Source organism: Pagrus major, chromosome 5 (assembly GCF_040436345.1).
Source record: "Pagrus major chromosome 5, Pma_NU_1.0".
Taxonomy (NCBI): Eukaryota; Metazoa; Chordata; class Actinopteri; order Spariformes; family Sparidae; genus Pagrus; species Pagrus major.
This window is the reverse complement of record NC_133219.1, coordinates 30883455-30899561: the sequence shown is the minus strand read 5'-3', so window position 1 is coordinate 30899561 and position 16107 is coordinate 30883455. Positions and strand designations below refer to the sequence as shown.

General features: G+C 41.7%; 1 protein-coding gene across 2 annotated transcripts in view; it reads right to left on the bottom strand.

Annotated features, from left to right (window-relative positions):
- rasgrf2b (Ras protein-specific guanine nucleotide-releasing factor 2b) overlaps positions 1 to 16107 on the bottom strand; it is a 43214-nt gene that overhangs the window by 8119 nt on the left and 18988 nt on the right. Inside the window, exons 3-17 of one of the 2 annotated variants that reach the window (XM_073466708.1) lie at positions 15558 to 15705; positions 11886 to 11975; positions 11631 to 11767; positions 11208 to 11324; positions 10963 to 11042; positions 10072 to 10265; positions 9806 to 9915; positions 9610 to 9728; positions 7795 to 7955; positions 7602 to 7668; positions 6996 to 7132; positions 6203 to 6285; positions 5615 to 5863; positions 1097 to 1293; positions 800 to 1009 (exon numbers count right to left, since the gene is read on the bottom strand). In XM_073466708.1, coding sequence (XP_073322809.1) covers positions 800 to 1009; positions 1097 to 1293; positions 5615 to 5863; positions 6203 to 6285; positions 6996 to 7132; positions 7602 to 7668; positions 7795 to 7955; positions 9610 to 9728; positions 9806 to 9915; positions 10072 to 10265; positions 10963 to 11042; positions 11208 to 11324; positions 11631 to 11767; positions 11886 to 11975; positions 15558 to 15705 — 2099 coding nt within the window. Of the gene's footprint in view, positions 1 to 799; positions 1294 to 5614; positions 5864 to 6202; positions 6286 to 6995; positions 7133 to 7601; positions 7669 to 7794; positions 7956 to 9609; positions 9729 to 9805; positions 9916 to 10071; positions 10266 to 10962; positions 11043 to 11207; positions 11325 to 11630; positions 11768 to 11885; positions 11976 to 15557; positions 15706 to 16107 lie in introns of both variants that reach the window. The other variant, XM_073466707.1, reaches the window with a different exon arrangement.

Sequence of the window (16107 nt, the reverse complement as noted above, 5' to 3'; positions counted from 1 at the left end):
GGAAACACAGTACAAGAATTTAATCATCTGCCAGTGGTTTACTGTTACAGGCCCCAAAAATGATTAAAATCATTAAAATTATGTTTCATTTAACCCTACTGATGCACCTCCAAAACATTTGGAGAAGAAGGATAAGTTCACCCAAAAATGATAATTCGATCATGACCTACTTGACCCCATGCTGATGGAAAGTCTGGGGAATTTTCTTATTTCAGCAAAACATTTCTGAAGCTTGCAGCATTCTCCTAAACTGAAGTAGATGGGAACTGCTCTTATAATGTCAAATTTTATAAATAATGAATTAAAATGGTTCCATACAGCTCGTCTGGCATTATCCAAGTCTTCGACAATACCCAAGACTGATTTGAAAAGATGTGATTTACACCTTTGACATACAGCTCTGCACCATTTGGGACAGAGTGCTTTTAGCTTAGCAGCTACGGTGAAGATTTCTGCTTCTAAAAGTGTGTAAAAATGTCTTTTCAAAGCAACTTGGGATCTCGGGGCTTCTGAAGACTTGGATTACAACGGATGAGCTGTACAGAGTAATTTTTTGTTTTTTGCCGTTTATTATGTTTTGTGGACTGAGAAACATAACTTAAATTCCTGGTTTATAAATCAAATTTTAGCTATTACTAGACTATATTTTTAAGTTAGAGTTTTTGTATTGCTGCTTGCGTTTAAGCATAATAGTACGATATCAAAAAGTATTGCTTTGGCACCATACCAAAGCTCAGGTAATTGCATCAGCACCAAAAAAAACAGCACTGTACAGATAATTGTTTATGTGGACACATACTTCTGCGGATGCTCCGTCTCATTTTGCCACAAAACGGGTCGATCTTGGGCACATCCTCCCCCTCCGCCGTCGAGCAGGGACTCTGATCCGGGGACGAGGGAATGGAAGGAGCTTGGTCTTGCAGTGGCTTCGAGTTGTTGGGTGGGGGAGAGGTGGAAGAGGGAGGAGGAGGAGGAGAGGTGGCAGTCGGAGTCGGGGTCTGAGGCGTTGGGGTTAGGGGTGTGTGGGCAGATGTGGGGCTGCTGGTAGCAGACTGGGAAGTGTTATGGTTGATGCCGGAGTTTGACAGAGGACTTGTTAGGTCGAGGCCTCCGACTCGGGCGGTGATGGGGGAGTGGAGGGAGAGCTTTCGTGTTCGGACTGGGGAGGAGGTGCGGGACGGGATGGAGAGGGGAGGTGGAGAGGAGAACTTGCGGCAGAGACGAGGAGATTTGTCGTTCATGTGCTCACCACCTCTGTTGTTCTGATTGGTGGCAAAGAACAGCTCCAAGGACCTGAAAGGGAGTTGAAGAAATGTTAGCAAAATCAGAGGATGTCTGATAAAGAAATAAGCAACCAGAGAAGAGCTTATCTATCTATATGACTCCAAGTGTAAAAGGTTCAACAGAAAATAGTTATCCAGTATTGGAGACATATATGTCCGGCTTCGTGTCAAAACAAAATGGCATACTGTGCATTCAGGATTCATAAACAACAGAAGAAGAGCAGAACACTGTGACTCAGAAGATTTTTAGATTTTGCAGCATACTGAGGACCTCAAGGCATTCAATGTTACATTTGAGGCATTAGCTAAAGTACCTATCCAGAGTGAGTGGGCACATACAGTGCAGTCATAAAGTATTCGAACAGTGACACAATTTCTATCGTGTTGTTTCAGTATTGCAGCAAATAGAAATGAAAAATAAAAACTTTCAGCTTTTAGGGTGTTTACATCCACATAAGATGAACAGTAGTAGAGTAGTTTTAGAGCTTTGTGTACATGGTTCTCCAGATTTAAGGATCAGAAAGTAGTTAGACGAGTTATCATAAACCATGTAATGTGAAAAGGGTCGCTTGTTGTGATGGACCTACAAAGAATCATCACCATACAATGCGGCTTTATATCCTATATCAGCTGTTTTGATTTCATTTCCTTTACTATTTTGGTTCAATGAAAAAGCTTTGATGCAGGAAAAGTTAGCAGCTATCTGGTAAACTTAGCGGAAGATTTAGCAGATAGAGAGCAGAGGTGGCAAAATTTAAGTAAAACGTTTCCCTCTGAAAGACATTTCTAGATATTTCCTTCAATTTAGGTGACCAGAGCAGGGCTAAAAAATAGAGTGAATACTGGACTTCAGTTTTCATCATTGGTCCAAATGTTCAGTCATTGGTTGACTACAAAGACATTTTTGTCTTTAAATCTAAATGAAAAAGGGGAGTCCTGAACTAAATCCTCTCAGATCGGTGGCTGTGGTCTAATATGCATCAATTGTGGGGGTCCTTAACATGAAAAAGTTTCGGAGCCCCTCCATTAGAAAAATCTGATATCATCTTTGGGGGGACAACTAGATGAAACTTTTTTGAGAGCAATTCCTGCAGATGACACCATAAGCAATGCTGTAACTCTGTCACTCTGCCAGCTACAGAAAACTTCACTGCATTGCCAACTTCTCTCACTGGCTCGAACTCAAACAGCTGCAAACATTGGTTGACATGGCTAGCACCTGCTCGCTAACATAATAGCAGCCTGTAATTCAGTGCAGCAGAAATAAATACTGGTAATGCTTATTTATGTGTTTAACTGTGTTGTGTGGAATGATATATTTTGGGGGGGACAAATAATATTTTTCCAAGGCTGTGGAGGTTGTGTCCCCCCCGGACCCCCACAGGGATTTACGCCCATGGACACATCTTAACATTAAATAAAGACAGTCACCTAATTTCAGTCAAACTGAGCATGTGTTGAAGAAGGTTTATATGGCAAATCCTCCCTCATTTCCTTCCGTGTTACTCCTATTTACAAAATAAATGTAACAAGAGTTTAAATATTCCATTCCTCCTTTTGCTGGGGATGCCTTACAACCCACTGACATTCTGCTACACTGATCTAAAAATGTGGGTCTATTCATAAAAAAGATTCAGACTAGCCTAAAACTGTTCAGCAAATATTTATGTGAACACCCTTAAAACCCCCTAAAGCTGAAAGTTACTGCCTATGAATTTAGTAGATTATGTGCCTAAAACAGGAACATAATTTACAACAAAAATGTTTCTGCCTCCAAGGTAGAAATAGAAAATGATCCTTTTTTTTGTTGCAGATTACATTTGCAACATTTAAACGCCTTATTTACTCGGCAATAAAAAGTGCAAGAGCTTTAATCAACGAGCATTTTGGTTACCAATTTTTCAATATGCACTGAGCTACATCAAGGGAGGAGTAATCATGCATAGATGAACACAGCCATCGTTTATTCACACAAGCCTGTTATTCAGCAGGAAATAGAAGAACAAATTGCATCCCAGATTGAAAGACGAGAGGGAGAAATGAAAGGAGGCCGGAGGAAGGAAAGATACATGAAAAGCAGAGAGGGGGAACGCTGAAGAAATGTGAAGCAAGCAGCGGAAAAAGAGGAAGCAAGCAGCGGAAGATGCTTAAGAGGAGGATATAAAACAGACTGAAGAGGAATGAAAAAAGGGATCGATATAGTAACGGAGAGAAAAACAGCCCTGAGGAAGTGATGCTCCGGTGAGAAAACATGCTACGGACCAGCTGCAGAGTGTAGAATACATGTAAATATTTCCCTGCGCCCATTCCTGTTTAACTGGTGAAATTTCACCCCTGTGGTTTGTTGCTGTCGATGAAAAATCATGCATCAGTAGTGTCAGACCAAGACCAGAGGAGAGAAAGAACAGGCAGGAAAAGTTGGAAAGAGTCAGAAGGAGGACAGAGAGAGAAGAGTTGGTTACTTGGACTGATCCATGGCTATCTTCTTGATCTTCAGACTGTAGTCGGGACAGATGGATGAGATGGACAGACGGTCAAATGAGTGGTACTGCGCCCTGTAGTTGGAGGGGGACATGAAGAGACAGGGAGGGTGGAGGAAAACACAGAAACATGATTGGATGGGTGTGATGGTTGTAATGAGACATGGAAATGCAAGTAGGACATGTGAGCGAACATAGAACATGGTTTGAGGGTAGAAGACGATGAAAGGATGATAAATGCATCTCTTGGTGAAGGAAAGGTGTGTTTGAGGGGGAGGGGAGGCAGCGCGTGTGTGAGTAAGAGAAGAGCATCATGTGTTAAGTCCCAGATATTGACACATCACCACAAGGGAGAAAAATCTAGAGCAAGAAAACAGATGCAGAGAGCTGTGTGTAAAGGGATTTGGGGGGGGGCATTTCAGTTACAGGTTCAAGGATGCTCGGACCAGAATGTCCCCCAAAGTTTCAATCTAATCGTTTGCAGGAGTGGAAATTGCAGCGCTCAAGTCCAAGATGACATATGAAAGATATAATACACAAAACACACAGCGAAACGGCTCTGTGAGGTGTGTTAGCGTCATGCCGTTAGCGGATGGGGATAGATGTTGAGATATTTCACTCGATAAGTAAAGGTCACATATTGTAGAAAGTGACATTATCTTTTGTACTATAAAGTAGATCTAGGTGCTGTATAAATATTATAAAAATATCAAACCAGATAAATACACACAGCCCCTATTCAGAAACTGCCTTCAAACGAGCCCTCAGGAGCCCTCAACTGTACAGTCACCACCCTCAGCCACGCCCCCAGCATGGCTGTGGTTGCAAAAACATGCAGGGCTACGGTTGGCAGTGCCTGCTCAGGCCTGTGAGAGCTGACCAATCAGAGCAAACTGGGCTTCTCAGGAGTGGGGCCTTAAAGAGACAGTAGCCAAAACTGATGATTAAGACGGAGGGTGAATTACGGCATGTAAACATTTTCTAGCAGACACCCACAATAAAAACAACTGAACGTCTGTAAAAATATGAGTGGCAATCCATCCATTAATTGTTGTGATATTTCAGTCTGGGCCAAAGTGATAAACTAAATGAAACATCTAACGCTGCCATCCCTGGAGCCCAACAGCATGGCTCAAAGCACCACAACAGTAAACTATTGAAATACAATAAATCATGTTTTGTTTATAAACCTCCTCTTGTACAGGCTCTCTGGTGGATGACAGAGAAAAAAAAGTGCAAATGTTTCACTAGAAGGGCATTCGGCTGGCTCAACTGCCCACCTGGAGCGACACGATAGAGCGGCAAAAATGAAGCATATCCTGTTTAAGCAAATGTTTAAGAAAGGGGACTTTCCCCCACACTATCCTTCCTGCACACCTCTGGTCTCTGGATGAGTCCTCCTTGCGACAGGTCATGGTGAGTTATGCTTTACATACAGACCTGCCCCTGGGCTGAGGAAAAGACACAGCTTTGCCAGTAGAAAAGCTAAGTTAAGTAAATTAAAACACACAGAGGAATGAAAACACACATTCTTATGCAGCCAGAGACCTAATAAGAGAGAGAGAGCATGAATAAAGCAGAGAGAGAGAGAGAAACTCCTCATCTGACACACAGTATATTCCCATGGTTTTGCCAAAAACCTTGTCGGAGCATCTGTTCAGCTAGCCTTCGCATGAAGGTTAGTATGTAATACAGCCAGTATGTATTCAACCTTGTCTACAGAGGTGGGAGCTGCATGCCAGGTCCGAAACACTGACCACATCTGACTACATCATTCAGAGAATTTAAAAGAAGAGGGGGGAGTGTGTGTGAGCTGCATCTATGTTTGTGAATGTTGCTGCATTGTATGACCTGATCGGTATGGAGGAGAAGGGCTTCTTGTAGATGTCGGCCAGTTTGTCCATGACCACCGTTGCCGTGGTGAAAATCCGGTACGTGTGCAGGAAGGTGTTGAGGAAGTCGATGGAGAGGAAGCGCAGGTCGGTCAGCCTCTCCAGCAGCCGCTCCACGCTGGCGTAGCGGATCTGGGGGACCTTGCAGGAGTTGAGCGTCTTGCTGAAGCAAATGTCAACATCATCTTTATGGAGACGCACATCGGATCTGATGGATATACAAACACACACATACACACAAAACACATAACCAAGCATGGGTGACTGCTGGGCTGCTAAGTAAGGAAAAGGTTATGAAAGTAACTGAGTGAACAGCCAAGTAAAAGAGGGAAATTAATCAAAAACAATTCATATCATCCAACGAAGGAAGCTAAAAAAAGAGTGCAACAGCATGAATAAATATAAAAAATCATAATACTTAACATACAACCTAACAATTTACTGTACATCAACACAAGTGTTACATTTACACCCAGGTATGCTACATCATAAACTGTTACAGCACTGGCATGAAGACATTCCTCTTCGCAAACACAAACGTACTTACTTGATCATATGAGGCACAGTCACTTTAGAGTTCTCCTCAAATACACTGGTCATCAAGCCATTACACCGGATATTATCTATACACTACAGAGACAGGGCGAGAAGGAGGATAAGTCATGAGAGGCATCTTTACATACAGTACATACCACTACAGAGGGATCTATTTTTCCTGCTTGTCATAATGTAATTGTAGAACACAAACATAGATCATGGGGTATATTTACATTTTTACTCCATGAAAAGCTCCAGAATACTTTACTTAAGTTCACTACACTTCACTATAAAGTCCATTCTCAGTGTCTGTGCACTGGAGGTTTCCACATCACACTCGTGTACGCTGAATATTGGACCAGGATTGGCTTCCAAACTATTGCTGATGTCACAAGTCATGCTCATAGGTTGGCATCTTAAAATCAGATTTTCTATGAGCACAGAGGAAAATGTACACACAGGGAATGTGGAAACTTCCTTCTTGTGTCAAACTCTGCACATACATCATTCTTTAAGGTGAAGCTCAAAATGACTGATTGATAGAGAATTAATAAAAAGAAGCCATTTAAAACTTAAATATATATTTTTTTGTCCTGTAAGAATTAATCCAGTCTGTCATGCTTATATGGCACTACTCTGTTTGTGAAGCACTGAGGCAGTGAGCTGAACTCACCTCTGGGGAGCTGCACCCGTGTCTGTGTTTACTTATCACTAAGCCTTCTCAATACCCGGTGGAGACATGCGCTCGCTATTTGGAGGTTCTTGTTATTCTGTGTTTGTCTGGGTGTGTGTTTGTGTGTCACCTGGCTAATATCACTGGTCCATGCTGCCTTCTCCTGCCGCGACGGTGCCAGTAACACCACGGTGAATGGAGGCAAGTCTGACGGCTCCACAACAAGCTTAAAGTCCAGCTGACCAAACACCTGACCACCAGCTTTAGCTGCGTGAGAGGAAAAAAGAAAGAGCTTCTTACATCTCAACAGCCCTCTTAATGGTGATGATGGTAAAAACATACATACACACACACACACACACAGGGTTAATTAAGCTGACCTGCTATCTCCAGTCTACACCCCCTGAGGCTTAAGTGTAAAGGTGTGTGTTGAAGGGAAGTGTGATTGCCTCAGGGCTTGTGTTTGTGTGGCTGAATGGGTGTTTCAACAATCTCCCTATTTGCAAAATGAATGCTCGGGGAAAAAAAAAGAATAATGGACCTGTTATGTCAAAAGATCAAAACCTGACATTTACAGGGGTGAGCATCTGATATTTAAAGGGAAGTAATTTCTGGACACTTATCATCTGACACCTAATTAACCTCCAGGAGTGCTGAAGGGCCTAAATGAGCCAATAAGAGCTGCCTGCACGTCGACCAACGTAGCAGCACCGCTTCATTGATGTGGTGAACTTACACTCCTCGTCGCTGGCATCTGGCTCCTCTATGAGTGTGCAGTCGATCAGGGACAAAACTCCACCTTGCTGCAAGAGTTTCATAGAAAATATTAACATCTTTTTATTTTCATTCTGGTTAAAAATTGCGATCGATTCCGAAATTAATTCCTTCTCTGAGATTTACTTATGCTACCGAGCTTGAGAGGTCCTCACCTTGAGAAGGTGCAGTTTCCCACCGGAGCTGCGTGTGCAGACTAGGAAGTGTTTGGTGAAGAGGAAGCACTGCCTTTCCCCTTCCTTCTTTAGAGAGAGGGAGCCCAGACGGACCTTGCTTAGCTTCCCTCGCTCGACCGACGGCAGCTGGATCAGAGAGCCTGAGGAGCAGGACGGGCACAGGATTACATTACATTTCATTAAGCTCACACAGAGCCGAGGGCTGTGTTTACTAAGCAGACACAAAAGCAACATTGCTGAACATTTCTGCACAAATTTATTTTGTGTGTGCACCTGGCAGATATGAGGACATTGAGAAATGATTAAAATGGGCAAATTCAGTGTCAAAAGCTATTTCTGCTTGAAGCAATAAAAACAGAGAGGAACCTTTGATCAAGTGAAGACTGCACTGGAAAAACTGGTGTTAGCATTTCATCTCCAGACCTGTGACTCCACTGAGGAACACTCAGTCCACTTTCTGCACCTTATATGGAAAACTGACTTTAACTTTATCTGTGTCTCAGCAATGTTGACAATCAGGAGGTCAGATAGCTCGTTAGGGTGAGCACACTGTGGCACCTAATAAACACTGGTACAGATATGGGTCTAGTGTCTTTCTCAAGAGCAACATCAACAATATAAAGATTTTCAGGTCTTGGGCCAGGGCCTTTAAACGACTGTGTTTCCAACCACTTGTTTCTTGAAGCGATTCCTGATAAATACAGTGAAAATTCAAGCAGTAAGACATGAATGACTTTGTTTTGTGAGATTAACAGCCTGTTTGTTCGGACACCGTGACTCCATGCTGAGACTTTAGCTACTGTAGGAGAGTGAGGACTTGTTGAGGCATTAAATCCATAATTTAACATTACATTAAATTACTTTGCTTTTGTTCAAAGCAACTTACAAGAAGCTGGATGTCATCAAAACTATCCCTCCCCAAACAAACCATAGAGGCTTTTTTTTACTTCGTAAAAATTGGTTTAATATGACAATGCAATGAAATATATAACTAAATAAGTACAGCAATCAGTTTTGAAGTGGTTTTATAATAATAGTAATTCCTTTTTTGGGAACAGTTTTTTAATTTTAAAGGTGTAAGTTGTAAAATATGACCAGAATTTAATGGAAGCTCCAAAAATATAAGGGCAGCATATCACAGCAGTAACCAGCAGCTGCTGTTGTCTGCTAACTGTCCTTGGCTGTAACTAGCTAACACTAATTGTCTCAGTTAGCCATGGAGCCAGTAGCCCTAGAGTTTGCCTAGAGTGAGTCTTTGGGTCACAGGGGAAGTCACCACAAGCAGCGGGGCTCAGCTGTGAACACGACGGGACACCGAGATGGATCACTGAACATGGCCCGCAAGACCAACAGGGGTCAGTTTAAACACAGGGGATATAGCGTGTGGGGTGAGTTCCAGCGGCTTTGACCAGGACTATGATGACCAGGACTATCTGACTTCCTTTTCTTGACATTTTATGAGTTTGTTTTGTTTATTTATTACACTAAAAGCTAAGAGAGCTTATGCGACGTAGCAAACTCGAAGCTGGCATGTAACACTAAATTCCAGCTGAAACTACAGGGGGGACAATCATCATCGCCTATTGCCGGAACAAAGGGGTGAACCACATTTTCACTTGGCAAGCTGACAGAGAGCCAAACCATCCCCAGGAGGAAGTGTTACAGTAGCTAATGTCATGATTCAGTGGCTGAGCTCTACCGAGATACTGTACCATGTCTGTGTTCTCAGATCACAGGCTGACAGACAGGAGGGTCTGTGTGTCAAGAAAACCTCCAGAGCTGACAGTGACTTACCCTGCCTGACAAAGGTCTGGCTGGTGTCCAGCAGGATGTCACAGCCCTCCACTATCATCCTCTCAATGGCCAGGTTCTTCCGGATGTTCTCAGTATCACTCACCTCGTCATGCATTACTCTGAGCACACACAAACACACCAGTTAGTTCAGTATTCAACATCAAGATGTATCAGGAAATCATTTTGACAAGCATACCTGGACAGTTCCTCTAATTTGGACTTGGCGAACTCGAGACTCTTGCGCTCCACATGCTCATGAGGTGTGTGCGCCAATAACTCATGCAAGGTGATGATGTAGCGAGGAATCTTGTAGGAGAGAAGAGCAATGCGGGAGAAAAAAAGGCTGGTCAAATATATGAACAATTCATAAAAGAGATATAAGTTTACCAGTTGCAATAAAAAAACTGAGACTGCTTCGTGTTACAGTACATTTGTGAAAAGGAGTGTGTGCTGGTGATCTACCTGGAACATGGGGTATGTGAGGAAGGTCTCCAGCATCCTTCCCTCACAGGCGGCGTTAGACTCGTATTGTTTCAGCAGCTTGTCAAAGTCTCTGTTCTGCTTACAGTTGGCCAAAACCTGCAGGCTGTACTGATGGTTACGCACAAACTCCTGATAGATGTTCAGCATGGGCAGCAGGATGTCAAACAGGTCGGCTAGAAACAAAAACACACACATATACATATGTAGTATGTACAAATCCAGGAAGTGAATGATGTAGTGATGTGCCCTCAAAAAGGTAAAAGAATCAAAACCATGCAAGAAAACGCAAAAACAGATGTAAAGAGCCTTCATTTTATAAGTCATAGATGGAGGTTGTGAGGTTAACAAGTTAAATTCAATGCTAAATATTCAATGACAATAAGAAAAGGGAAACAATATTAGCTAAATATACAACAGAGATAATCTGATGTAAGGCATGTTGTCGATCAACAATCTACGTTTAGCGTCAGCCTGAAGCAGAGGGTCAGAAAGCAGTGACATCATGCCCTTTTCATTTTGAATTTGTCACAAGTCATTTCCTTTTGTGTCTTTCAGCCGTCTGTCTCCTTGGTGATGCTTATCTGTCGAGGGTGCTTCTGTTTTAGGAGGTGAATGCGTGGGATGCCTTCTGGTCCGGCTGGTCATTGTCTTGACAGACAATGAGTGTGCCGGTTGCAGACTGAGATAGGGAAATGAGTGTGTGTGTGTGTGTGTATGTGTGTGTGTGTGTGTGAATGGGGCAGTAAGACGTCAAGTGTGACGTTTGAATTAGACAAAATGAAAACCTGACCTTGATGTAACTGAGAGGCTGCAGAGCGTATGCACACAGTGTGAATTAATATGTCTGTGTGTTGTTAAGTCACAGCTTACCCAGCACCAAGGTTGGCCAGTTGGCTATCCTCGCCTTTAAGCCTTGATGGAAAATCTCGTGTAGAAACATAATGGTCTCACTGAAGACGCCGTGTGAAAACAGAACAAAAAAAATTCTTTAAATCCTCACTATCAGCCTCTGCTTATGCATAATTAACACAATCAGTGATTCAGCTAAAAGCAACAAAAAAAAAAAAAACATGTTGCTTAATCACACACAAACACATTCACACAAACACACACACCTGTTGAGGAAGATGCTGCTGACATCATCATGGCTGATGGGGGGTTTCTTGGAGCTGGCAGCCATCCTCAGAGGTCTGAGGAAACAGTTTACCAGGATGTAGAGCTGGTGGACGTACCTGTCGTCACACATGGACAAACAGAAAAACACTTTATAAAGTCTGGGTTTACACTATGGGCACAATTATCATGTGTAATTGTCCTTCTTGGTCATATTTGCATGTGGAAGAAAATTTGAGTGTACATAGTCTTTATTATGTTGCTACTAATCATCATTCTATCTCATATTGCACATAACATTAATACCACCCTTTCTTAAGCCCTAGTCTACAGTAAGGGAGATATATCATGTGCTGCAAAGCTTGACAATAGTGAAACCTTTCCACCGTGTGTGCTGCAGCTCGAGGCATAAAGTATTTACATACTCTGTCTCTGCCTCCACCATGTTGAAGACGATCTGGTTCCTCTTCCTCATGCTCTCAGCGTGAGGAGAGCAGATGTAGTCCTGAACAATGATCTTCCACTTCCTCCGACAGAGCCAGCCCCGCATGAAACTTTGCACCTGAGGAGATACACACAAGGTTCGACCCAGCCATACATGCATACTGTGCATGTAACATGCTCATAAAAAACACATGACGCTCTACCTGGAATGACCTTTTAGAAAAATATCCATTTACCTTTTTGATCTTTTTGATATCCGGGTCTTCATTTTCATGGTGGACATGGTAAGGCCGCATTCGCTCCTTAGTTTTGTTCAGAGCTACAATCTGTAAAGGAATTCAGTCACAGACAATATGAGCATAATGCGGATGACTAAATGTCTGCACAAAAGACACATTACATTGCATTAAAGTCATATTAAATGGAAACAATGGTCTTCTGGGGTGTAGCAGAATGAGATGAGATTTAATTAGTGAGGATGTTATATTCCTAAAGGCACTCGCAGTCATTCGGTTGAATATTGTATACGAGATAGTGATGCAGTGTGTGCTCAGTGAACTGTTGCTGTGTTTGCACCAGATAGACATCAGACTTCCTCATCTCTTTGACAATCTGGTGCTTTCATTCAGAAAGAGACAAAGAAGGGGGAGGGTTGCTATCAGCTGGTGACAGTAAGCAAATCAAGCCTTACATGTGCCCGCTCACCTGTAATAGATTGTAGGACACAGCAGGTACTGAAGAAAAGGTATAATCCTCTGTAGCTGATGCTATTTCTAGCAGAAACTATTCCATGGAAACCATAATATCAAGGCATATAAAAGGCTTAATATATAATTATGTCAGTTCTTGTACCATTTTGACAGCCACGAAGAAATCTTTCAGAGTCAGATCAGTACAGAAGCCCAGAAATCAGATAATCCATTTTCTAAGTCTGATCTAATTTGTTTTTTCTGAGATGAATGATTCTAGTTTCCTTATTTTGGGAAAATTAAGTTTTGCCAGGATCGTTTTCTAAATTTATAAATTGTCGTCTAATGAGGTGTACATGGCTATACGATGTATACAAAAGCTAGAATTACTAACTCGCGGTCATATGCCTCTGTGCACCAGTCAAGTTGCTGTTCCTGACCTATGGCGTTCAATAATGGAGTATAATGAGTATAATGTAATGTCACAGTGAAGTTGACCTCGGATATCAGATGTCTTCACTCCATTTTATCCTATAAGATATTTGCGTAAAATGTTGTCATAATTATCATATGAATTGTTGAGTAATGGCCAAAATTGTGATCTGTGAGGTCACAGTGATTTGACCTTTGACCCCCAAATTCTAATTAGTTCATCCATGAGTAAAAGTGGACATTTGGGCCAAATTGAAAGAAATTCTGTCGAGGCGTTCTTGAGATATTGCATTCACAAGAAAGGGACAGACGGACACGCAGAAAACAAATGAAAAAAAATGGAAAATGTAAGATTATTCTGGCAAAACCTTTAGTTTCCCCTGTTCTTAAGTCATAAACACAGGAGAGAAAACAATTTAAGATCAGACCTAGAAGATGAATCAGCCGAATTTCTTTTCTTACTTGCCTCTCAGGGCTTCTGTAGATTGGCCTTTAGACATGTGACATTTACTCGCAGCAGGTAAGGAAAGCCAGCCATCTACCACAAAGTTAATGTCATCTTCCAGGTTTGAAAACTGAGGCATACACAGGAAATCATAAAGGGAATAATCCAGACTCAAAATGTTATTGAGCTTGCTCTCGTAGCTTCCTTTTCTTACTCACTATCATCACGCAAATGGCAGCAGAGAGGAGCCAGTCTGCCAACTGTTGACAGTTACAGTGGCTAGTTGGTTTAATTATTCATAAACACGGAGCAACACACACACAGAAACAAACAAACAAGAGTATGTTTTAATGAGATGGATCACCAACTGCACACTGGCTCTCAAAGTCTAATCCTTTTTTCATGAGCAGCCCACTTACGCAGGCAGATGTTTCCTAATATAAAATATCTTTCGTTGGCATTTTCATGATGAGCAGGGCTCAGTGTGTCCTGCCAGTGAGATATAATCATAATGTGTAGCAGAGAGAGGGGGGTATATACACCACACTTGTTGCTCTGAGGGAGAATAACAGCTAAAAGCAGCATGACGGGCTAATCCAATAACATAGTGTTATTTCTTAGAGGTGGCGTATAGAGGCTCAATATTTATACATTATTGACACAGATGAGCAGAGAATTGGAAGTGACAGTGGAGCTGTGATTTATGGAGATGTTAGCAGCTGGTCTATCAAGCAAACAGCTTCCCCTGAGGCCAACCGCTGCAGAGAGCAGAATCTAATTTCAATCAAGCCCCTGTACATTAAGGAAAACTCTGCAGTGCCTTCTGGTCATCCATGCCGCACAAAAGAGAACATGTACAAAGGAATCACTTCTCATCTGATACAACAGTGACACGAGCAGATCTGGAAAATTACAGCAAGTCTCAGGTCAGAGATTAAATTTTAAAAAAGCAACGGTAAAGCTTTATTTTACAGATCCATATGTCCTGAATAATCTAACTTTGCAATTTGGGTCAGTTGACACACTTTCCACATATTAATTCCAGTTATTTGGTAACCTGGGCAGTCTTTTTACAGGTCAGCGAAAAATACTTAGTTCATTCTGGGCAACAATGAGATATGAGACGAGGTGAGGCGAGGCAATGCGATGCGATGCGATGCGATACGATACGATGCAATACGATACAATATTTTAGATTTACATATTTTACACCGTTATATTGGTTTAAATTAATGTCATAATATCAATAAATACAAAAATAAATATTGATATATAAATATATAATATAATATAATATGCAAATTAATTGTATCATACATACAATTTAGAATAACTGTTGTTCAGTGTAACAAACTGTGTTCCACTGTTGTGTAAAACAAAAATATAATTTCTTTTTCAGGCTTTATCTGTAATTTATTTGGACTAGATTCCAGTCAAACACAATGAAATATAAAATCAGTTTAATATGGAGCCCTATTCAAGTGAACAACGTTTTTCTCAGCAGTCTGACAGTGATGTTGAGATCCAAAGTCAGCTGACTTTTTTTTTACATCAGACAAGATTAGAGCTATTGATCTAATTACCATAAACCAATAATTACCCACTGTCATTTGTGTGTGTGAGAGAGAATTGTAATTAGTTCTGATTAACACCGTTGTAGAGGTTAGTTGTGTTTTGTGTCTGATTTATTGTGCAGTGACGGCACATCACAAACGCGTTGCGTTCGATAAGCGTAATGGTTTGGCAGCTGTTTGTGAGGACATTGAGGGGCTGTCTTTATTGAGCGGTGGGCTTCTCCTCCTACGCTCAGAGGTAAATGAGGACAGTTCACACCCACTCCTCCTCTGACATTAACCCCGCTGTGAGAAGACACACACACACACAGACACTGCATACCCATAGGGATATGGGTATATGTATCACACAATACAGAGATATATACGTGTGAGTGAGTGCATGATGTCAACTTTATGTATACACGTTTTAAGGGGCTACAAATCCAGCAGAAGAAGAACAACTCATTATCTAAAGCAGAAGTACATAATTATTTAAAAGAAGAATAGCTAAGGAAGCAAGTCATCAACAACTACACTTCCTCTTCCTATGCTCTGCACTGGCTGTTCTCCATTACATGAAATCCACACATGCACTGGCTTCTGTCTTTGAATCGTGTATCGTATACACATTGAATTGTTTCCTGTGGCTAGGCAATTTAAATAACACTTGATGGAGGCAATTACTGAATGCAAAAACATTAAATGGCTATCCCTTAGGAAGTGCTGGCCATTAACACACTGAAAGCGGGGTTTGATTTGATGGTTATCTACACATGCGTGCTGTACCTCTGCTTTGAGCCTCTCGATTTCTGTGTCCTGATCTTCTAGCTGGGTGCGCAGCTGATTGGCAGCCACCTTCTCAGTCTCCACTATCTGTACAAGGTGGATGTATTTCTGCATCAGCACCTCTCGTTCGATGATGATGTCAGAGTAACTGAAAATCAAGAGAAGTCCACAATTATGTACAGAGGTATCACTTAAATGACAGTGGGAAGATGACATTACATCATAAATATGACTTATGTGTCTTATTTGCGGAAAATGGGAGGATGACAAAAACTGAAGTGTATTGAATACTACAGTAAGGGGTGATTCAAATGATCTACCCTGTGTGAAGCTATGAAGACCTATTTTCTCAACCAGCTTCATTCCGTGTGCAATGATGTCCTTAATGAACACAACATCTTTCGGTTATTCCACAAGGTTTTCTGTATTTTTGTCTTCACTTTTCTCACTGGCTTCAGGTTGGACGGAGTTACAGTGAGCTGGGAAATACGAAGTCATTAACCTACATGTAGCAATGAGAATAACAAGATCTGCAAGCAAGTATCAAAGG